This window comes from Perognathus longimembris, chromosome 14 (genome assembly GCF_023159225.1).
Source record: "Perognathus longimembris pacificus isolate PPM17 chromosome 14, ASM2315922v1, whole genome shotgun sequence".
NCBI lineage: Eukaryota > Metazoa > Chordata > Mammalia > Rodentia > Heteromyidae > Perognathus > Perognathus longimembris.
The window spans coordinates 52,391,798-52,416,451 of NC_063174.1; the positions used below are offsets into that span (position 1 = coordinate 52,391,798).

At 48.8% G+C, this 24,654-nt stretch overlaps 1 protein-coding gene across 8 annotated transcripts in view; it reads right to left on the reverse strand.

Annotated features, from left to right (window-relative positions):
* Foxn3 (forkhead box N3) overlaps positions 1–24,654 on the reverse strand; it is a 360,243-nt gene that overhangs the window by 174,478 nt on the left and 161,111 nt on the right. For 3 of the 8 annotated variants that reach the window (XM_048361885.1, XM_048361883.1, XM_048361884.1), the window contains one exon: positions 15,512–16,068. In XM_048361885.1, coding sequence (XP_048217842.1) covers positions 15,512–16,054 — 543 coding nt within the window. In that variant the 5' untranslated portion in view covers positions 16,055–16,068. Of the gene's footprint in view, positions 1–15,511; positions 16,069–21,010; positions 21,373–24,654 lie in introns of those variants that run through there. The other 5 variants (XM_048361886.1, XM_048361882.1, XM_048361888.1 and 2 more) reach the window with 3 other exon arrangements.

The window sequence follows — 24,654 nt, forward strand, 5'->3', positions numbered from 1 at the left end:
ATATGTGGTGCTGGGGAATCGAACCCAGGGCCTCATGTATACGAGGCAAGCACTCTTGCCACTAGGCCATATCCCCATCCCCCCAAAAAAAATAATTTTAGAAAGAAATTTCAGCTGAGAAAAAGCTTCCTTTCTTATTGGGTCTGGGCAATTTGCAAGCTCACCTCCTAGCATCAGAAGGGATCCGTGTGCACTGCACCATTAGTTACATACTAATTAGCAGGTCATGCAACATACTATCCAGACTCAAAGACTTCAATTCAAGGACACCCTGAGCAGCTCAGGACACCACAGATCTGACAGGCCTAAGCCAATTTTCAGAGGTCACAGGCAGCAATGATAAATCACTTACAAAAAACCGAGGACATTCAGCAGCTCACTGGGAGACATAGAAAGGAAAATAAATCACATGTAAATGGCACAAGTTCATATCCACTTCCAATTAATCAGAATCCGTGAGGGATGTGAGAGACAAGGGAACTGATGTAGACATGGACCGGAGGCAGGAGGCCTGGCTAGTCACACAACTATGTGGAGTTTCAGCAACTTCCTTTTACTACGTGGACCTCAAGACTCTTCATCCATCAGCCACCTTCCAAGATCCCAGCAGAAAAAAATTCCAAACCTAATACACCACATGGAAGCACTATAAAGTAATACACAAGTGACAGGCTCCCAGGTGTCAACTACAAAGAAGTAATTCTCTCATGTTGTTTGAACTATCTCGTTTTCTCCAAACTGTGAAGTACGCCTTGGTCAATGCATGCCTGGCACTGATACAACTCAGATTTCTGTGTGTGTGCATGCACATGCGTGCACGTGCAAATGTGCATGCATATGCAAATGTGCGTGCACCAGCACTAGGACCAGGACAGGACTTGAACCCGGGGCCTCTTACTCTCACTTAACATTTTCATACTAGGCTGAAGCTTTACTACTTGAGCCATACCTCCATTTCCAGAGCTAAGAGTCTCTTGGATTCATCTGCCTGGGTGGTATAAGCCACCCGTGTCCAGCCATTACTGTTCTTTATACATCACTGAAATCTGCCGTAATAAAAAGCCAAAGATGGAATACTACTGAAGGGTCCCTAATGTTCTAAGGCTTATTTCTCAAATGTCAGTATAGCCTGCCAGGCACCAGTGGCTCACACCTGTAATCCCACCTACTCAGGAGACTGAGATCTGAGGATCACAGTTCAAAGCCAGCCCAGGCAGAAAAGCCAAGGAGATTCCTATCTCCAATTACCAGCAAACAGCTGGAAGTGGAGGCATGGCTCAAGTTTCAGAGCACCGACCTTGAGCAGAAAAAGCTAAGCAAGAGGACAAGGCCCTGAGCTCAAGTACAAACAAAACAGCTAAGCAAACAAACAAACAAAATGTCAGTGTCTAGAGTCAATCCCGGGATGTTGCTTAAATAAACCCTCCACGCAGCACCAGAAATCGCATTGGAGTCTGGACTAAGCCTTGGATTTCTGCTTTTCTAAGAAACTCTAAGTGACTCTAAGGCAGAGAGTTAGAACTGTCCATTAAGACTTGCCAATTGAGGCAACAGGAAGCACCTAGTCTTGTGAGTTTGAGAGAGAGAGAGAGAGAGAGAGAGAGAGAGAGAGAGAGAGAGAGAGTCAGAGACTGTGGGATCCCACACTGCCCCGTGAACAAGGGAGTCGGTGGTAAGGAAATAAGGAGAAAGGAACAGCCAGGACACTCAGGCGGCAGAATCAGGGGGCCTCAGTAACTGATCCGATATGAGACTGAAGTCAGAAGCATCAGGGGTCCCCCAAGACCCAGCTCACGTCCATCCCTGTGACCCCATAGCACCCTACACAAAAGCCTCTGTATTGAAAGAACTCAGTAAATGTCGTTGAACAAAGGATTGGAAGAAATTATCCACTGGTCCCTGTTTCCTACAGTGAGAAAGCCTCATTACAATGCCAAGGGGGAAAGACGCTGTACGCCAGCTCAAACAGGAGGGGGTACAACCCAAGCCAACACCACAAAGTTACCAAACCCAACGGCGAGTCGTGCTGTGCCATCCTCTACGGGTTGTAAGTGCTAGATGGGTCAAGATAATAGTGAGACCTGGCACCTCCAACAGAAAGGAATGGATAATTAAACCAAGATTCAGTGAACTAAAGTAAGAACAAAACATTTGAAATAAGAAACTGTAACAAAACCCTCCCTCCGTGTGTCTCTGTGTGTGTGTGTGTGTGTGTGTGTGTGTGTGTCTCTCTCTCTCTCTCTCTCTCTCTCTCTCTCTCTCTCTCTCTCTGTCTCTCAGCTGAGACAGGAGGATCAAAGCCAACCCCAGGTTGAAAAGTCACTAAGACTCTTAGCTCCAATTAACCACCAAAAACCCAGAAGTGGAGCTGTGGCTCCAGTGGGAAAAGCTAAGTGAAAAAGCTAAGCGACAGCACCCAGGCCCTGAGTTCAAGCCTTGGTTACTGGCACCCCAGCTCTGCGGAAATGAAAGATAAAGGCAAGGTGGACAGGAGAGGAAGGCGGGAAGAAGGGGGGCTGGGGACAGCGCTGGAAAGCACATCACATCACACACAAAGGGAAGAAATAAACACAAAATCCTCAACTGTTCCTGACTTTTTAAAAAATATAATTCAAAGTTATTTATTCAACAAAAATCTTACCTAACCACTACTATGCTTATCGTTCCAGTAACTACTGACAACATGAACAGACAAGATCTCTATTCGTTTTATATACTTAAAACTTTAGCTTGTTTATTCCAGAGCCAAGGTAAAACATAGTATAAAAATTTTGTTAAAAAATAGTACCACTAGGGGCTAGGGATATGGCCTAGTGGAAAGAGTGCCTGCCTCATATACATGAGGCCCTGGGTTCGATTCCCCAGCACCACATATACAGAAAATGGCCAGAAGTGGTGCTGTGGCTCAAGTGGCAGAGTGCTAGCCTTGAGCAAAAAGAAGCCAGGGACAGTGCTCAGGCCCTGAGTCTAAGCCCCAGGACTGGCCAAAAAATAAAAATAGTACCACTAAAAAAAATAATAATACCACTAAAATGAGAGCTTTATTCTTAATTTATAAAGAATATTAAATTTCATATGCAAGGTAACCCTTTTAAATTTTTAATTTCAAAAGTTCAAAGGCTCCACAGAAATCCGTGGCTGCAGGTCTGTATCAAGGCAGGCCAAGCCTCTGGCCTATCCCCAAAGAAGAAGGGCTGGTCCAAGTCAGGAGGGCGAGCCCCGAGGCCGGCCTGCCCCGGCGCTGCCCAGGGCCGCCAAACTGCCCCAGGAACACAAGCAGACTGAGGGCCAGGTGTGATGACAAAGGCACGCAGCACAGGGACCGTGGCGCCCACGTGACCTTGCACAGCAACGAGCCAAAGGTAGCAGGAGGCAGAAATGAAGAGGCACGTGGAGAAAGGCGGTGCAAAAGAAGAGACTGGGCGGGATCTGTGGAGAAAGGGAAGCATGAAAACCCACGTGGCTACACAGGGACAGCAGGCACAATCCCAAGGGCCACAGACCTGAGACACGCTTTGTGGCTCTTGGTCACTGGTTGGCTGGAATGATGATGATGATGATGTCCGGAGGACAAGTGCTTTTTCACTGTAGCCAACCGGGGTAGGACTCTTTTTCTTGCCACGGAATATGCCCTGACTACAGCATTCTCTGTTAAGCTAAGCTAAAAACATTCCTCGGGGAGATTCCTCTTCTAATCTATTTCAACTGACAGCAGCTACTTTTGTCTGATTTATTGCTGCCCTAAGCCCTTCCTCTGAAGGGAGGAGGGGCGGCGATCGCTCTTCAAGCTGGGCTGAGTTGAAACTGGCATGGCTAGCTTGCAGGGGAGCCCTCTGCCCGGCATCTGAACTGGTTTGGTCAGCTCATCCATTCCCTGGAAGCAAGGAAGCCACCACCTCAGTAACTCCGTTGCTAGGGCAACTGCTTGCTTTCCATATCAACTGCAAATGCGTTGCTATGGAGACGCGTATACAAGAAAAATCCCTCTCTCCAGCCAGGGAGGGACCAGATGGCAGGGAACTGGCAGAATTCTTGGGGTAGGGGGCATTGCTAAAGGGGATGTTTACTGGGGTGTCTTTCTCTGCTCTCGAAGATGCAATGGTCCCAAACATAGTTACAAGTTTCATACCCGTTATAAAAAAGCAAAGAACAGAAACAGAGGTTTGACTTCACCTCCTTTTTAATTGAAAGGTAATCCAGAGATCTTCTTCAGTTTCTTTCCATGCAAGGCCTATGTGCTAATGGGTCTCAGATTTATACCTCTACCCCTATGTCTCCACTGAGCCTACAACTCACACATCCAACTTTCTACCTGATGCTTCAGTGTTCAAACATCTCCAGTTGAACATGGTCAAAAAGAGAATTTTTGCTTTAATTTCCATCCTACTTCCCCAGCCCAAGTTTTCCAACACACCTTCCTCTATGACCCTTAATTCTGGACCAAGAGGACATCATTTCCACTAACATCTACTCCACGGGGACAAACCTCAAAAGGGTACCCCCCGCCCCTCCTCCCGGCCCCCACTGCCTCCCCGTTTTTGTGTGCGTATGCTGGTACTGGAGCTTGAGCTCAAGAACCTCACACGTGCTCAAGGCTGGTGCTCTACTACTCGAACCACACCTCCATGTTCTGGCTTTTTGCGGGCTCATTAGAGATAAGAATATCATGGACTTTTCTGCCTAAGCTGACTTTCAAGATTTCAGCCTCCTAAGTAGACATTTGCAGACATGAGCCACCAGTACCCAGCTTCAGTCTCTCCATTTCTAATGGACTTCCTGTGGGGTTTCTCTCTGTTCCTTGGACATTTCCATTCCTTGCCACCTCAGAGCCTTTGCAAGGTTACCTCTGCTTGCCATTCAATGCATACCGGTCAATTACTCTTTGAGGTGCCTGCTCTCTTCCCCATCTCTCTCTCTAGTCTGTCCTGTATCACAGTTCCCCTCACATAGGCCACCCTCATACATGGCCTGACCCATCCAGGGGTCCCCATTGTGAACAGCCAGCACCCAGAAGAGTGTCAACCATTCCACAAACTGAACAACATGAGATGAGCCGCGGCTACTTTTCTTTGCCCGTGCAGCGTGCGCGTACAGTCTCATTGGTCCTTTGCGAGCTAAGTGTGCTTTCTGCAAGATCTCAGAAGCATGGCTGCAAACACACTGAGGAGGAAAGGGAGTCGACTCACTGAGGGAGAAAACCAGGAGTGCTGAGGGTCACTCTACACCCATATTGGTGCCTGGAAGCCTAGCTTCTGGCTCCCAGTGGCTCTGGGTATGCTTTCCCTCCCCTGTAGCCATGGCAAAGTCAGCGATCACACAGAACTGTCTTTAGGGGGGAACATGCTGCTGGACCGAAGGTGGCTCACACCTATGAGCCTAGCTACTCAGCAGTCTGAGATCTGAGGATTGAGGTTCAAAGCCAAGCCAGACAGGAAAGTCTCTGAGACTCTTTATCAGCAAAACAAAACAAAACAAAGGAAGCAGAGCTGTGACTCAAGTGGTAGAGCACTAGCCTTGAGCAAAAAAGCAAAGAGGGGCTGGGAACAGAAAGAGCCGGAAGTGGCTCTGTGGCTCAGGTAGAGTGTTAGCCTTGAGCAAAAAGAAGCTCAGGGACAGTGCTCAGGCTCTGAGTCCAAGCCCCAGGACTGCCCCCCCCACCCAAAAAAAAAGCACTAAGAAATAGCACAATGCTCTGGGTTCAAGCCTTATTACCAGCACTAAATAAATGAATACATAAATAAATAAGCAAACAAACTAAGCTAAGTGAATAATAACAGAAAAACAAATGCACAAATGGTATGTTGCCTGAGTGTTTACTGTCATTAGACAGTAAGCACTAAATTAGATTAAATCACTGAGGACAGTCAGACCCTTTAGAGAGCTCTAGGAAGTAGTAGGGATGGAGAACTGAAGCCCCCAGGCCTGGAGGGAACCCCACACCCCCCCACACCCACAAGAAGGAAAAGAGAAGGAAGAGGCATTGGGGAGCCTGTCCCCACCACGAGCCTCACAATGCCTGCCTGTGCTTACTGCCTCCTGCTGAGATCACACGACACAGGTACTCAAACAAGCACAGGCCCACAGGCTCTCCAAATCAAAGCCTTCCTTCTGTGCTCAGAACTGCCTGTAATCTCACAGAGCAAGCCATCAGGTTATTATTAAAAGAACAACTTTGGACTTGACTATCTTCAACCATCTATTTCCTTGCTCTTTCTTTTTTTTTCTTAAATCATTCTTGGCACATACTACCTCTCTTTACCTCTTATCAAGCTGTTTGCTTTTGAACATATTAAGTGCAATTTAACCAGAATATCTCAAAGCAAAGTCCTGGTTAAATGGAATCCTTTTTGAGGACTGGCATCTTTGTTCTTACTTAAGTTATTACAGCAATTTCAAGTTTTCTGCTTGCATCCAACAAGTTCCCATTCTTATTTATATAACCTTTCAACCACCATCTCTCCCCTTCCTTCCTTCTCTCTGAAATGCTTCCAACAAACACATCTCTTAGGTCTAGTAACTCTGGTTTTTATAAGCATCTAGCCCTTTGTGGCAGAAAATCCCAGGCTTGCTTAGTAACAGAACCAACAATTTTATTGGGTTTACAAGGGGCTCAACTAAAAAACTGCAATTCCCAGCCTTCCTTGTAGCTAAATCAGGTCACATGCCCAGGGCGCCCAATGAGATGGAAGCAGGTTATGGCCAATGAGTTGAAAGCCGACTTAGGTTTCTGGGAAGCCCTTTAAAAGTGCTAACTCGGCAGGACCCCTGCACATTTCTGTCTAAAATGACAACGTGCTACCCGATGCCATCTTTGACCGTGAGAGGGCTTGGAGAATGGAAAATAGCGATGCACTAAAAATGATAAAGAGGATTGCTTTACTCATATGATGGAAATAAGACTTCTAATCTATTGAAATCCCTTTCTTTTGCATTTTCTGTGATTTAATAAGCAAACCTCAACCTAACTATAAAATCCCTCTTTCCCACACCTGCAGAACTGTTGTTAATGTGTTCAAGTGCTCCCCTCTATAAGGAAGACTCAAAACTTGCTTGGCCCCATGGTCTACCTTGGGTCCAAAACGCCTCTTCTCTGGGAAGAAAATCATACCAACTGACTTCCCATGATGCCATTGGTCAGGCAGACTCGCTTCTGGTACTCACGGGGTAATAAGCTAATGCTTATTCCTTTTTATTTTTGTATTATGTGTCCTGTTTCCTTGGACTTGCTCCTGAAGCAAGAATCAAACCCCACTTTTTACTTCAACCTTCAACGCTATCAAATAATCCCACTAAGAAATCAATAAAGCCATGTGTCGTTGGCTTATACCTATAATCCTACTTTACTTTTAAGAGGTTGAGATCTACGGACAGAGAGAGGTGCAAAGCCAGCCTGGGCAGGTAAATCCAAGAGACTTTTATTTCCAATTAACCAGCAAAAAGCCAGAAGTAGAGGTATGGCTCAAGTAGTACAGTGCTAGTCTTGATTGAAAAAAAAGCATGCATAAGGCTCTGAGTTCAAGCCCCAGTACCCCCTCAACCCCCCCCCCTCCACACACACACAGAGTATTACAGTGACTCAGGGCTCCAAGAGAAAGCGGGTATTAAGGCTGGGGTGTGGCTCAATGGCAGATCCTGTGCTCAGCATGTGCATAGCTGTGGGTTCCAGCCACAGCTCCACAAGAAAAGAAGAAAGAGAGTTTATGTATTAATCCAAATACAGAGCACATTTTGTGAAAGCAGCAAAGCCCATGACTCTCAAAACAGGAGGTCAGCGCGCCGGCCTCCTACATTATTTACTGCAGAGAATTATCCGACAGCTAAAGTGATTTCAAAGGAAAATCCCAATGCCTCTTCAGCTCACCAGGAAAGCAATCTGTTGGCTGGATACCTGGGCAGTACACTGATGGAGAGACATCCGGCAGACCCACTTAGGGCACAGAGCCCTACCAAAGCGAACGAACCCCACAGTTCCCCACACCTGGGGGTGAAAGGGAGGGGAGAGACAGTGGCACTGAGCTGGAGAACAAAGTTTCCCAGAAGCCTCACAAAGACCCTTGGGGGGGGGGGTCCCCCCACCAGCATCTCCCTGGGGAGTCACTGTGGGGAGTAGGAGGACAGCATGCAGAGAGAGAAAGGAAGCAGAAAGTAATAAGGGGTGGGGGTCAGAGCAGTGCAGTCAGGACTTCTGCGGGAGAAGGTCCATTCCCTGGAAGGAAGGAGAGCCTGTGGGCAGAGATCACGCGACCTGGAGGACTGACAAGAAAGTGATCCCATTTAATTTTATATTCTTTTAGCACTTAGTATAGGAAGGACTTGAAAAAGGATGCTGAATGAATGAATGAATGAATGAATGAATGAGCAGTTGGTAATATCAGATTATCCAAGGTTCCTGAGGGCTGAGGGACACAGACAGAGCAAGGAACACACCACTCAGGGCAGGCAAACACCCCTTGGGCCCACAGACCATGCTACCTACCATGAAGGGCCCTGTGACTGACAGCTCTATCTATGTCAAGACCTGGCAGGGACTCTGGTGAAGATTCACAGCACCCGGTGGCCTGGCACTAACTGGACATTGGTGAGAGAGAGAGAGAGGCCACCTCCTAGAAGGGCAGCAGGAAAACAGCAGGGGCCAGCTCCTTACCAGAACCACAGCAGCATCTTCTAACATTCATCACCTTCCCTAGGACTCCCATCAGACATTGCTAGGATTCTTAGCAATGGGCCCATGTGGGCACATTGATCAAGCAAGAAGCTGACTGCCAACCACGTGGAGGTAGTGGTGACTAACCAGAGCCCAGCAAGCATATGGAGGGGGTCTGTCACCATGCCACCTCATATTCAAAACTGCTTTTGAAAAAAGACTTCCATCCAACAGGAGGAAGGGGGTCCTTGGATAAATGGTGTTTATGTAAGAGGCGATTCAAGTCAGGCCACTGGATGGGGCCAGCACGGCAGGAGACCAAGGCGAGACCTTGAACAACAGTGGCAAGGAGAGAAGCCATGGGCACAAGGCAAATGCAGGACCTTCGTATTCACTGAAATGAGTGAACTTCCCCCTGCCCCCATCTCAACAGAGCAAGAATAAACACTCTTCTATTTATTCTTTATGTTTCTTTATCCTGTACCCCCCCCCGAGTTAATGTGAGGTTTATTCGGATTATTTTAATCCCCTGTAGCTCAGGTTCACAGAACACTGCAGAGGAAGCACAGAGACCACCAACAATGACACCTCCACTGAGAAGGTGTAATCAAGCACCGGGTTGGGCTGGGCACAGTGGCTCATAACTGTAATCCTAGCTACTTGGGAGGCAAAGATAGGAGGATCACAGTTTGAAGCCAGACTAGGCAAAACAGTTGAGTGAGACTCTAACTCAGAAACATGCTGGATAGCTTGCAATCCCAGCTACTTGGCAAGCAGAGGTCAGATCTTGGTCCCGGACTGGCCCAGGCAAAGATGTCAGACCCTATCTAAAAATTCAAATGGAAGCAAAAGGATCCAAAACTTTATGTATGGCTCATGTGGTAGATAGCAAAGACCAGAGGAAGAAGGAGGGAACCAGTAATAAAGGAAAAAATATATATTTCTTTTAAACACTAGAGTTAAGCATACGGCCTTAAAAGCTTGCAGGACTTGTATTCAATCATTTACTGTGTGACCTCTAGCAACTTAATGAAACCCCAAACCTCTCAGAGCTTAACTGGCTCCTCTAATGACAAAGAAAAGCAACAATCTCCTCCGTGAGGAAGAAGTTGGTTTGGTTTCTAAGACTAGCCAGGCACCAGTGTCTCATGGCTATAATATTAGCTTCTTGCCAGGCACTGGTGGCTCACACCTGTAATCCTAGCTACTAAGGAGGCCATGAGACTCTTATTTCCATTTAACCACTCAAAAACCAGAAGTGGCACTGTAGAGCACTATCTTAAAACAAAGAGTTTCGGGGACAGCACCCAGGACCTAAGCTCAAGCCCCACAATAGACAGACAGACAGACAGACAGACAGACCAACAGACAGGCAGACAGACACAGACACAGACACACATAGACATACACATACACACACATACACGCACGCACGCTTCTCAGGAGATTGAGATCTGGAGGTTCACAGTTCAAAGCCAGCCTGCAGAAAAATCCATGAAACTCCATCTCTAGTTAACCAACAAAATGCAAGAATGGAGGCATGGTCCAAGTAATAAAGCACCAGCCAGGAGCGATGTGAAATGTGTAAGAAAGCAAGGTATTGAGTTCAAGCCCTGGTAATAGGGAGGAAAACTCTGAAAACTGGATTAGAAGTGTGGTTCGGTGCTAGTGCTTCAATACTTCATACTATACACAAAAAATATTTTAATTAAAATCTTAACCACTAAGCAAACAAAATCTTAGCTCTCCTCCATATAAAAATGCAATGTGCACTATCACATAACATGTTACCACTAATTACAGGCAGTCAGCCAACAGAGCCACTGACACCTGAAGACTCCAGGTTACAAAGCCCTAAGCAACTGCCAGCTCCCTCTTCTATATGTAAGAAAACTGAGGGGCTCAGATATCACAACCAGAACCAACCAAGTGGTACACACCTGTAATCCCATCTACTAGGGGGGAAGAAAGAGTAGACCTTAAGATCTCAGTTCAGGCTGGCCTGGATAAAACCTCAAGACCCTACCTGAGAAATAACTATAGCAGAAAGGACTAGAGATATGGTTCAAGTGGTAAAGCGCCTGTCTAGCAAACATGAAGCGCTGAGTTTTAATCAGTACCACCACCAAAAAAAAAAAAAAAACCACAACAACAACAACAAAAAAAAAAAAAACACCAAAACCCAAAAACAGCTGTTTTCAATTTTCTTTCAGACAAGCATTGCTTACCCCTTTTTAAACTAAAACTGTATTCAGAGCACTCAGCCCTGGATATAATAAACATACTTTTGTGCAGTGCTTTCTTTATAAACCTTGTGATGACAATAATGTTTGTTAAAATAGCAAGAGGAGAAGTAAAAGAAAAAGCACAGAAATAGAAACACACACATACCTGCGACATCGTCATCCAGATGTACAAACACGTACTTGCCTTCTCAGAGTTCCCAGAGACCAGGGGATATGCTCATCTCACAGTCCCTACTAAGGCTTATACTTAGGAGACAAAATAGCACCACCCCAAGCTTTAAATTTGACCTTCATCGATCCAGGACAAAAATCCATTCATTGATGACACCAGAAAGACAGATGTAGATGCTTGCAGAGAAAGAAACCGCCACGCCAGGAGCCCGTGGCTCGCACCAGTAATCCTAGCTACTTAAGAGGCTGAGATCTGAGGGTCTCGGTTTGAAGCCAGCTCAGGCAGGAGAGTCCCTCTAAGACTTTTATCTCCAGTTAGCCACCAGAAAACCAGAAGTGGCACTGTGGCTCAAAGGGGTAGAGCACTAGCCCTTGAGCAGCAAAGCTCAGGAACAGTGCCCTAAGTTCAAGCCCCACCACCAACCAAGAAAAGGGGAAGGGGGGTTGAGGAACAGCTCACCCCATATGAACCCGTGGCAGTCAACTCCACACCCCCAGTGGACAGACAGACCATCTACAGGCAACATTCCCAGGGGAGTAGAGCATTGTATTTAAATGACAACCCTAGAAGACAGACAAAATGTGAAGAAGGCCAAGTGATGGGGCTCATTAATAAGGAGGGGTGTGAGGGGCCAGAGTGCAAAACATCACGACCAAAGGCAGCCATGCAGAAACCAGGTGTGGAGACCCAGCCAACCAAATTCGTTGAAAACAATCAGGGATAACTGAATCCCTGGTATCCGATGACACCAAAGAATTCACTAGAGTTGCCAGAGGGATACGGGCAAAGTGGAGAATGTCAGAAATTACCGGCTATTCCCACTCACCATCAGGTATGTTGAAATTAAATGACAGAAAAGCAACAAATTGCTCCAACACAAGTCAGCACCAGTCACAACAACACAGAATGAAGGCGGCCGAGGCGAGGCAAAACCCTCATTAACGAGGGAACTTGGACGTGAGCGAGGGAGGGAAGTATGGAGAGTACAGCTCTGTCCTGTCTGCTTTACTTCCATGTCTATTTGAAAATGTACACACTTATATCCAAATAGCAGGGCACTGGAGGGTCAAGCTTATAACCCTAGCTATTCAGAAGGAGGCTGAGCTCTAAGGAGCATGATTCAAAGCTAATCTGAACATAAAAGACCGAGACCCATCTTCAATTCATCAGCCAGAAATGGGGATGTTCCCCCAAGTAATAACAGAGTACCAGACCTAAGGAGAAAAGGCCAAGTGAGAAGAACGTGAGGGCCCTGAGTTCAAGCCTAACTATGGACATGCACACAAATGTAAAACAGCCAGGCACTGGTGGCTCACGCCTGTAGTCCTAGCTACTCAGGAGGCCAACCAGATTCGAGGCCAACCTGAGCAGAAAAGTCTGTACGCAATTTATCTCGAATTAACCAGTAAAAAGTTGGGCATTGAGCTATTGTTTAAATGGCAGACCACTAGTCTTACAACAAGTCTTGAGTTCAAGGTCCACTACTGGTGTACACGTACACACACACACGCTTATCTACTGAAGTCCTTTAAGAGATAAAAACAAAAACAAAACCGTCTATTTTCTCTTGACTAAGTGCTCTTGATGGGAGCTCAGCAGATGGAAAGAGCCCAGAAAGGAGCTGCTTCTGAGATCTTAACCCTGGCCACAAGTTAGAAACACCTGAGGAGCTGAACTGACTACTCAGTTTCCCAACCCACCTTGGCAGCCAGCTCGCCACGGAGAGGCCTGAGGACATGGTAATGGTTTCTGAAGGCCACTGGGATTCTAATGCAATGTAGCCCAGCCATTGTCCAGCAAGGCCTGTGATCCAAGTAAGGCCCCAAGACCAGCATCACACGGGACTGACTTCATCTTCTCAAAGCTCTGCCAGGCTCAACTGTGTTCTCTACGTTTCCAAAAGTGAAGAAGAACGGCGAACTGAACGCACACAATAGGCAAGGCTTCCCTTCGCACCTTCAGTGAATTTCTCAGCAGCATTTGTGTGTATTTAGTCATTTGGGTTGAGGCTGAACTTCAACATAGGAGCTACTGCCAAGTAAAATTCCCTGGGAAAAAAACAAATGTAGCCGTGGAGCCCCAGGGACTCTCAGTGGGCAAAGTATCAGGGGGAATGCCTTCCCCTTTACTCAGAGCCTGGGAGGAAATCCAGAGCTAGGGCCACTGGTGTACCCAGCCAGGCATGGCTGAGCCCAGGGACTCTGAGAACATCGGAGGGTACCAGGCAGGGGTGCCCCACAGAGTGGCCACTAGCTGTCCCCGGAGCAAACCAAGGGCAGGAGAAAAGAGGGGGAAACTCACATCTCCGAGTTTTGATCTGAGGGGAACAAACTCTCACCCACGAAACTGGCATCTGACCAGAAACATGTCAACACAGCCCAACAGGGCTAAGAAGCCAGGACTCCATTCTTCATAAAATTAACCATCTCGAGTCCAAAAGACAAAAAAAAAAAAAAAAAAAGCCACTCCCTTTCCACTGGCAATATCAGTGTTTGCCCAGATTGACAACAAGCACCCCTGGAACACGACTCCCAGAATGCAGTGCGGGCCGGGTGGGGGACGGGGTGGAGAGAGCCTCTCCAGGTGAGCCAGGGTGGAGGTGAATAGTTCCTCCTGTCTTCCTGCCCGCTTCAGTTGGTGTTGTCTAACATTTCGGGAGCGTGCACCGGCTTTATGTCAAACGCAGAGACACAGGCATGCTTGCAGAATCGTTTACAACAAACTACAAGCCTTGCTTTGTGGCTTTACCGGCCACGTGTGGTGGCTTTGGGGGGGGTCCTGATCAGCCCCCTTTCTCCGCTACATTCCATGGCTAGAATTGCTTATTTCAGGCTTTTCCATTTCTTGCCTCAAGGACCAGCCTAGGCAGAAGCAGTTAATACTACGACCTGGTTCTTTATAAGACTAAATCTCTTCAATGTTTCTAGAATGAGCTTAGAGCCAAATCTACAGGTTTCTCTCCAAATGCCCTCATCTGAGAAAAGGAAAGACATGAATGAGTACCTGGGGTCAACTGGGGGCTCTACTGGCTCAGAACTTCCCCCCTCATTAACAGTGGCACACTTGAATTCTATACAAGGGCCTGGGAAGGGAAGGGCACAGCAAGCTTATGAATATTCATATCTGCTGGCTTCAACCAGGTACCACCCACACCAGTGATCAAAGTCAAGACTTGTAGGTGGCCCTAAGTTTCCTGTTTCCTGGTACCTTGGCTCTTACGCCCACCCCTCATTTTGCCATTTTCAAACTTTGATTCACAGACAGCATTAGGACAAACATGTCCAGTTGGAGCAAAGAGAAAACACAGCCACTCCACATCTTCTTCCTGTTCTTCCATGTCAAAGACAGCTCAAATATTCTTAGGCACTGAGGATGGTGTTTTTATGGGTGGGGGGTGGGGGGTCCTGGGGCTTGAACTCAGGTCCTGGGCGATGTCCTTGAACTTCTTTTACTCAAGTCTGGTGCTGTACCACTTGAGCCATGCTCCATTTCCAGCTTTTCTGGTAGTGGAGATAAGAGACTCACCAACTTCCCTGCCAGGGTTGACCTCTGTGATTCTCAAATCTCAGCCTCCTGAGCAGCTAGGTTTACAGGTATGGGTCACCAGGGGCCCTGAGAGCAAGGTACTTTTGAACAGAAAGAAATGAACAAGTCCAATCCTGCTGGCCCCACTCAGAATGGTATTTTCAGTCCAAGCCTGAACATCACCAAATCAAAAAGCAGGCTCCGGTACCTCCAGCCACACACAGCAACAGCCTTGACAGGAAGCGCAGAGTAAAAAACACAGGGAACAGGGAAATTCAGTGGAGGGAACTTTCCTGGCAAGGACTTTTTTAACTGTGGACACTCCACACTCGGTGACATTACAGTTCTGCTGTCTAGTTCAACAGATCTTACGTTCCTTAAAGGTAAAGCAAAATATTAAATGTCTTCTCTCAGCCAATCATGATGCATAAATCTCAAACTTTATGGTCAAAAATTCAGCCTTCTTCTGTGCCAGTTCTAGGGCTTGAACTCAGAGAATAGGTACTGCCCCTTAGCTTTTTTTCCACTCAAGAATGGCACTCTACCATTTGAGCCCCCATCTCCACTTCTAGCTTTTTGCTGCTAATTGGAAATAAGGAGTCTCATAAACTTTAATGCTTCAAGCTGCAACCTCCTGAGCAGTTAGAATGACAGGTGGGAGCCACCAGCAAGATGCAAAGCCAAAATGGCTCAATGACCATGAGAACCGACTGGATCTGCAAAACCACTGTTGTGGAATGATGGGAACCCCTCCACAGACCCAAACTCCAAGAGGACAAACTGAATACAGAAACTGTTCACCATTATCTAATAAATAGAATGAAATCCATTTGCAACTGTTGCTTCCATTTAATGCAGAAAGCTTTTACATTGTAAAAATGACAACCAAAAAACCTATTCCGTCGCAGACACAAAAGGGCTTACCTGACTCCTCTCCTTGTCCACTTTTTTAAAACACTTATTCAATGACAAATTATGTCTCACTGAGTTTTTCCACCCAGTCGGTGCATTTGCAAAATACGGGAAATGTTCCAAGATCCAGTTGTAGATATCTTTCACTGGCAGGCGCTTGGTTGGGGAGTCCTCGATGGCCATAAATATGAGGCAGCTAAAAGAGTAAGGGGGCTTGCAGTTGGGGTTCTGCCTGGCATCGTAGGGCATGTCAGAGTGGGCGGGAGACGGAGGGGTGTCATCGTCCAAGTCCTGGACGGGGCTGACACTCCTGAGGACCGGCTCCCCAAAACTCTTCAGTAAGTTCTTGCTCTCGTGCAACCAGTTCAGGTTAGTGAGCTCTTCATCTTCCATGGTCCCCTCTTCTAGTCTGATGTCAGGCAGAGAAAAGTCAAGGTCATCATCTTCCTGAAGGGCCTTGGAGAAACTGCTACCCCGGTAACACTGACTGAGTCCACTAGACACACTGATTCCTGAGCTTTCCGGCTTCTTACTGGCAGGCATGACTGGACCCATTTATGTGAAGGCTCCTAGGAAAGAGGAGGGGAAGAAATAAGGAACAGGTGAACCAACACAGAAAGGCAGCTAGGTAGAGGGAATCTCCTTATTCTCTTCCTAACCCTCAACCTCCTCAGCTAGAGGAACCCAGGAAAGCCCACAATCCAATCACGCAGAGATCCAGGAGAAAAAAATTAGTCCACTATGTACAGAGTACATAAATAAAACATGACAGCCAGGTGCCACTCAGAACAACTCAGAAAGGAACAGTGCCCAGGCCCTGAATTTAAGCTGCAAGATTGGCACAAAACTAAATAAATAACTAGCATAGCATAACAAAATACATACAGCACCTTTCATGTGCAGGAATGTCACGAGAATTAGCAGTTTCACAGTGGGTTCTCTCTGTGATCAGGGAAAAATCAATTATTCCTCTTGCTTTAGATTCTTCATTATACTCAAATACATAACCTTTACAATTCTCTAAGGGGTCATGATAAACAGTAAAATATATACTTGATGCACAACAACTCCTTTGGCTCTGTTACTCATCTCATTTTTTTATCCTTCTCAATAAAATAGGCTAGCTGGAAGTGGTGGTGTGCACCTATAATCCAATCACTTTGGAAGCCAAGACAAGAAGATTTTGAATTTGAGGTCCACTTGGACTATATTACAAACCCCAGGACAGCCTAAGACCTTGTTTCAATTTTTTTTTTAATTGCACTAGTTCAAGATTATGTTCCTAACTACTCAAGTGGCTGAGATCCGAGACTCTTATCTCTAATTAACCAGCCAAAGCCAGAAATAAAGGCATAGCCAAAGTGGTAAAGCACCAGCAATAAGCAAAAATAGTTGAGTGTGAGGCCCTGAGATTTTAGCTCAGGTACTGGTACCCATGGAGGAGGAGGAGGAGGAGGAGGAGGAGGAGGAGGAGGAGGAGGAGGAGGAGGAGGAGGAGGAGGAGGAGGAGGAGGAGGAGGAGGAGGAGGTGGTGGTGGTGGAGGAGGGGGAGGAAACGGGCAGGGGGGTGAGGAGGAGGGGGAAGGGGAGGGAAGGGTGAGGAAGGGAGGAAGGGAGGGTGGGAGGGAGAAAAAGATGTCATAAATTTAAGGCCAATCATTCGAGATTACTTTCAGCCATTTTCATATATGAAACCATCCTCAGGAGTTAAAACTGTAGCCACGAATACCACTAATTTGGTTGTATCTTATGAGTGTGTATCGGTACTGATGCTTGAATTCAGGGTCTGGGTACTGTGCCTTAGCTTATTCCACTGGCTAATTGGAGATAAGAGTCACATGGCCCTTCTTATAGGAACTGGATTTAAACCTTGATCCTCAGATTTCACCCTCCTGAGTAGCTAGGATTATGCCTGCCTGTTGTTGTTGTTTGGTGGGTCATGGGGCTTGAACTCAGGGCCTGGGCACTGTTCCTGAGCAAACTTTTTTCCACTCAAGGCAAGTGCTCTACCACTTTAAGCCACAGTGCCACCTCCCATTTTCTGGTGGCTAATTGGAGATAAGAGTCTCACAGACCTTCCTGGCTGGGCTGACCTCCTGAGTAGCTAGGATTACAGGTGTGAGCCACAGACTTCTGGTCTTTTTAAAATTTGTTATTATAAAGGTGATATACACAGAGATTACGGTTTCATAAGTCAGGCAATGGTACATTTGTTTCTTTTTTGGACAATGTTACCCCTTTCTTTTATCCCAGTTTTTCCCTCCTGTCCCCACCTATAAGTTGTGTAGTTCATTTTAATGTAGTGTACACAGAGTACCAGTGCTACATCTGTTCACCCCTTGTCCCTCCATTTCTGTGCCCTCCCTTCCCCTCCCAAAGAGATAAATGAACAAACAAGACCAAATTAAAAAAGAAACTCATTTCCATTTCCTGGAGTTCACTTTAATAAATATTAAAAAAAAAAAACTTGTGCTCAAAAACTGCAACTTAAATTTCATCTTCAAGTTTAAAAGGGTGACAGAAATTCTATGGATTTCAACTTGAGCAATACATTAAATTTCATTAGGCAGACTATACCCCGGGTGAAAAGGCAAGTAATTTCATGCACTAAACAAATAAATGGGAATGAAAGATAAACAACTAAAATTAGAATTGGTAGGGAGAAAGTTGCTCTCCTGATCACCAGGCTGGCAGCTTCAAAATAGGAAAGCAAACTCAACAAAAAGTGTTACAGTCTTCTACCCTTCCCAGCCCACACCCGTTCATGTTTATCAATGACCTAGAACGGAGAGTAAAAGCATATCTGATGAGAAAGGAAAATGAGGAGGCGGCAGGTCCACAAACAGAATGGCACCCACATATATAAAGCACTCCCCACTGTCAGCCCTCTAGCACTCAACGCAAGATAGAAAGTCATTCACGGGCTGCAGAGCTACACCAATGGGCACAGCTTGTGAAAAGATTGTTTGGCTAGGGTTCCCCCTCTCCCCTCAAATAAGAAGATAAAATCACCTACCTAGAAAAATAAATGAAACATGAAAGGCAAACATATGACGATTGTAAGCTTCTACCTGTTCATTAACACCAATAACTGTTACTTCCATGCAGAAAGTTCTAGAATGGGATTCTGGAAAAAAATGATGTGAGCCAAGCCACCAGTCAAGGGTGCCACTTAGCTGTAGCACCCTCCTGCACCCAAAGGCAGATAAAGCCTCAGGTGCAGGTAACCCACACCTGTAATCCTAGCTACTCAGTAGATCTGAGGATCCTGGCTCAAAGCTAGCCCTGGCAGGAAAAATCCATGAGACTCTTACCAAAGGCTGCAAGCAGAGGTGTGGCTCAAGATGCAGAGTACAAAAGAAAAAGCTAAGGCCCCAGTGCTGAAGCTGACACAGACACACAGACACACAGACACACAGACACACAGACACACACACACACACACACACGCAACTTGCTTGGAAGGCAACATAGTCCAACCAGGCAAAACAGTCCATGTTTAAGAATAAAATAAGCTTGCATCTTCAGGTTTGGGGACATGACAGAGTGTAACCTGATAGGGCTCTTAACTTCTTTATAAATGAATCAAAGAAAGCTTGTCTCAAAGTTTCTCAGATCCCATCAGAAAATGGTCTGATTATGAGTGTATCCACACCACAGAGCATAAATGAGAACTACCTAGACACTGAAGTCAACTTTAGCTCCAAATGAAAGTTATATGTCTCCAGTGCTTCCAAACAGGAAAATTGTATCATGGCTGACAGTAATTTAATTGCATTGTTGCTATGACAACATGCTGCTCTCTTTCTTTTTAATTTGCTTATTTGTCGGTAGCTTCCCAAAGGAACTAACATGCTATTCTCCATGTTTTCTTTTGTTTTAAATAGTGCCAACACTGTGTTTATAGCCAAAAAAAAAAAAAAAGCCCTATCCAGAAAAGTGGATCCAAGGCCATGCATAACTTAGGATCATTTCTCTCCACTAGTCTATGCTGTTAACTGCATCCCAATAAATCCTATGTTCTAAAGTAACAGTGTGTTCCATAGCTGATATTACTATAGTTCCATGTCAAAAAAAAAAAAAAAAAGGAAAGAAAAAGAAACAGTTTCCAGTAACCACTGCTGAGGACTTTTCCATTATGACACTAGCTACATAATTCGCCAAATCTTTTCTTCCTTGTTTTAGAGGAGGTGGGGGGGGGTGGGAGGGTAGATATCTGGATCATATGACCCACAGTTAGGCAAGCATTTTTAATCCGATGCCAATGAAGCTGCTCTACCAGATACGCAAATAGTTACTCACTGGTGACCTCTTTATAACTTTTGGGTTCGTTATTGCTAACCACCCTTTTTTATTGTTTTTTTTAATGAACTGCAGAGTTGTTGTTGTCGGGTTCTTTTTTTTTTTTTTAAATAGAGAAAATGAAAGAGGAAAAGCTTCAGTCTATTGGCTACTCATCTCAATGTTTCCCCCAAACAACTGACAAAGACATTACTACGGCCCAGCTCTGCGCAGCTGTTTGGATGTGAACTTTAAATAAAGTTAAGAAACGCTCCCCAAGCGGAGCTGGGCAGTCGGTCTAGTTTGTGGGGGGCGCGGGACCGCCCCACTCCCTGCGCGCACGCGCGCGCGCGCACGCGCTCCGTCTACTGTACTTGTCAAAAACATTTCAAGGGGACCAGCGGGAGCCGCGATTGGCTGCGCCCTGCGTCCATCAGCGGCGTTGCCCGGCAACGAGGAAACTGCTCTTCTCCGCGAATTCAGGGCAATCCGGAGCTCGCATACCTTCACTGCCGGTCAGATGTCATAAACCTTTTTATTGGCCGCACCGCGGTGAGCCTTAAAAACAAATCCGTAAAAAGCCCGCCGTCTCCCCCCCCCACCCCCCGAACTCGCCCAGAGAGCCCCCCCCCCCCGGAGGGGCTTTCGGGAGATGGGGTGAGGAGGGGTCGGGCGGGGGGGGGGGGGTGTCTCTGGAGATGTCGCTGCGGGTGCCAAGCGTGCACAGTTTGGGGAGGTGTGGGGTGGGGTGGGTGGGGGGAAGCTTTGTTAGGAGCCTGTTTCTCATCTTGGGGTCTCCCCTTCGCCGGCGCCCGCCCCCCCCCCACCCTCCAGACTCGGAACGGCGGGGACCCCGTGCTCCGCAGACAATAACCAACTCTGTTCCTCCGGGGCGCCTTTGCGGAAACCGAGGCACCGAGGAACAACCCGCACGCACGTCGGGGCAGGAAACTCTCCAGCCCCGGCAACTTCCCCCGGGCTCGGGGGGCGCTCGGGTCTCCAACGCCCGGCCAGGGCTCCCCACCCCACCCCACCCCACCCCCGCGCCCCGGTCCGGCCCTCGCCCACCCCCGTGGGGGCGGGGGGGGCACGCGTCTTCCGAGAGCCGCGAGGTGGTCTCCCGCCCGGTACCCCCCCCCCCACCACCCCACCCCAGCCCAGCCCAGCCCAGCCCAGCCGGCACGGGCGCCGCCGCCGCGGCGGAGGCGAGCGGAGGGGACGCAAACTCACCTGGCCGGAGCGGGGCGCGGGGACGCGGGGACGCCGCTGCCCTTCAGCGAAGCCGGCAAACTTTCGCGGGCGCCCAGCGGGCATCGCTCGGTGGCCCCGCTAAGGACGCGCGGGCGCGGCGCGGCGAGCCGGGGCCGGCAGGCGGCGGCGGCGGCGGCGGCGGGGGACGACCGCGGGCGCGGGCGGCAGGGGCGCGGGGGTCGCGGCGCGGCATGGGACCAGCGGCGGGCGTCCGTCCGTCCGCCGAGCGCCGCGCGTCCTCCCGCCGGCCCCGCCGCTCTCCCCGCCCCGTCCCGCCTCCCGCTCGCCTCCGCCGCGGCGCGTCGGACCGGGGCGCGCCGAGCAGCGAGAAATTGTTTCCACTGCAAACAAAAAAAGGCGACACATGACCAGGCAGGAGGAGGGGAAGCGCGGGGAGGGAGGGAGGGAGGGAGGGAGGGACGGAGCCGAGGGGGCGGAGGGAGCCGGAGAGAGGGAAAACACGGGCCGGGCCGCGGGCGGGCCTGGGGCTCTGGCAGGGCCCCCACCGGGGGCCACCGGGGGCCACCGGGGGCCCGCGCCCCCCCCACCCCCCGCGGCTCCGCACCCCGGCGCCCGGTGCCCCCCGGGCTCCCCGCCGCGCAGTCGGGACCGAGCCGAGGCTCAGGCCGTGCGCGGTCATCTCCAGCCGCGCCGCAGGCCGGCGGGGGGCCCGGCGTGGACGCCACGACCCAGGGCAGCGGGGGGCCGGGGTGGGGGTGGGGGGGCCGCGGCGCGTGGCCCGTTCCCCTCCCCGGGCTCCGGCCACACCGGCAGGCGGCCGCCGGCAACGTGTCACCCCATCCGCGCGCCTTACAGGGTTCGAAAGTAAAAATAAAAGGAAAATAAAATAGAATTACGATGCGAGGAGGCTCCCGGGGGGGTGTGTGGGGGGGGGGGGTGGAGAGGAAATCCCCCGTGGTCCCCAGCCTCGGCGTGCTAGCAACACTCCCCGGCCATCCGAGCCCACCTCCCGCCCCGGAGAAGGTGGCACCCCAACCTCCCCAGCCTGGGTGACCCCAGCACGCAAGCGTGGCCATTACTGAGAAGCCTCCCCCACCCCACCCCCAAAATAACCCGCGCCGCTGGGGCCCCTCCACAGTAAAGCTCCAGCTTCCGGGGTGAGAGCAAGGCTCCTTCCCTTCACATTTTGAGCTCCCCAGCCACCGACTAGCAACTGGCCAGCCACCCCACAAATGGCGCAGCCACTTCTCCAAGTCTCCCGGCGCCTCCAGAGAATGGCCACCCACTGCTCACACCACACCAACCAGTTGCCTTCGGAGAAGATGAAAGCAGAGCCCAACCGGACACACAAATCGAATTACGATCGCGCACCCCCCACCCCGGTAGTTCCATCGGCGGTGGACACCTGTCTAGAAAAACCCAGAGCGCTCTTTTGACCACTCACACCTGATCGTGCCCACCAGAGCCAATGGACAGCCATGGAAAACTGCAGAAAACCCAGCCAGAAGCCAGGGGCTGACACCCCTTTACAGCCCAATGCCCTTTAACCTAGCCAGATCAAGGAAGTGGGCCATGGTGGTTGGGGGGGGGGGGGGGGGAATTAGCATAAGGCTTCTGAAAAGTTTCTGTTCCAAAAAGTAAGACTCCCCCAATCAACATGAGAACTGCCCCCTCCCTTTTAAAAGTTTTACGATGGTGGGGGCAGCGAGGCTACTCCTTCTTCACTCATCAAGACCTCCCCAATTCCCAGCAGGCTGGAGACCACTCTGAGGGAAGTCAGGGTGGCCCAAGGTCACCAGCCTGGCCCCTTTTATTACCCACACAGGTGGCCCGCCCAGTCATTCAGCAAAAGGTTACCAGTCGATCACCCACCACCCCAGCGGCTCCTAAGATTCGGCACAGGTAACTGAAGCCAGGACAAGACAAACTCCCCTGACTCAGGGGAGTGCAGGTCCCCAACCCTCCATCCACAGGTCACCTGAGTGCTTAAACCCCACCAGAGGAGCCGCCTAAGGAACCTCTGGTTCCAGCACAAGCTGGCCAAAACTGCCGCTATCCATCCGCCCAGCTCCTAGCTTTCCCAACCCCCAGCCACCCCTCCCCGCACAGCCAGAGATCTCTTGCATTAAGTAGAGATGGCACATTGTTTTCACTGAAGCCCAAAAGGATGTGACTGACTCCAAGGGACCATGCATGGAATGTGTCATTCTTAAAAACTATGCATGTTTGGCCCAGTCATCCTGGGGGAACAAAAACTTAACAAACATTGCAAGCTTGGGCCCCAAGAAGCCAGCCGCAGAGGGTGGAGTCTGGTGAGGTAAGCTCTGTTTAATAAACTTGCCTTTTTTTTTTTCCTGTGGGTTTTTGGTTCTTGCAGTCACAGGCGTATTTCTTAACGTCCCTCTCCTATTACAGATGTGATTAGAGATGTAGGAAGGCGTCACCCTGAAGAGAAAGTGGTGGACCAGCCCTATCTGATATACAAGGTACACAGCTCTGCATCTGTCTGTCCGTCCGTCTGTCTGTCTGCCTGAAATGGGTGCAGCCAGAGCTTAGCTGTAAGCCAAAAAGGACTTAATGTGGCCTCTTTTGCCTAGTGATTTCATAGAACCTATTTCCTGGGATATACTCATCCACATAAGGATGCAGGGCACACTTTGTTTAAAACCAGCCCCATTTGCAATTCTCTTCTTAAATTGTCAATAGGAATAATAATAAGTACCCTGTGTTCTAGACCCCCACAAGGTCTCAAATAAACATGCTGAGCCACTTTATTGTTTTGCAAACACATTGGACAACAGGATCCTAAGGGAAACTCAATTTGGAAATCACTTAGTTTCTGATTGGGGCGACTTAATGGGATCAGTATGCAGCCCCATCTGGGCATGCGCCGGAGTGCCAGAGATCTGAATTCTAATCCAGTCGACCCCAGTCAGTCTGGGGACTCTGTTCCTCTTTCGTGATTTTTTTTTTTTTTTGTGGGATCATTAAGTGCACAGCTGAGCCCCTAGAAGGTGGTAACAACTGAATAATTCAGCAGTAAGAGCTCCCTGCAGGTGGGAAGACCTGGGAGGTCCTGGAGGATGAGGACGATGGAGACAGGTCTGGCCAATGACCCTTCAAACAGAATGGCTGCGTGAAACTGAGGAGTCAGCAGCCTTGGTAAACCATTCCAGTTTCCCTCCACATTCCTGCCCCCCCTCCTCCCGGCAATCATGTGGGTTTCTTCCACTTGCCTAAGGCCACATCGGTGAGCCCTTTTGACTTTAGCACCCGCTTCACAGTTCAAATTCTCAGGGTAACAATCTGATTGGCTCATCCCAAGTCATGTGACCTCTCCAAGCCTTCACCACCACCACCTAGCAACTGACACAAGAGATATGGTGGAACATCGCTAGGAGAAGGAAGGGGAAATGACTTTGGACAAGGGGTAGCTAAATAATATGGCTTTGTGTTTGACTTGCAGAAATGGGAAAGGGAGCATCTCAACTGGAGATGCCCATCAGAACCACCTGTGAAGCCACAGCTCAACCGTACATGGGCCCAGGCCCATGTATACTGGGAAAATACCAGGGGACAATCCTGCTCACAAATTTCGGGTCAGACAAATGAATGACACAAACAGATTTAACAAGTATAACTTGACTGTATTAGGAAATGCC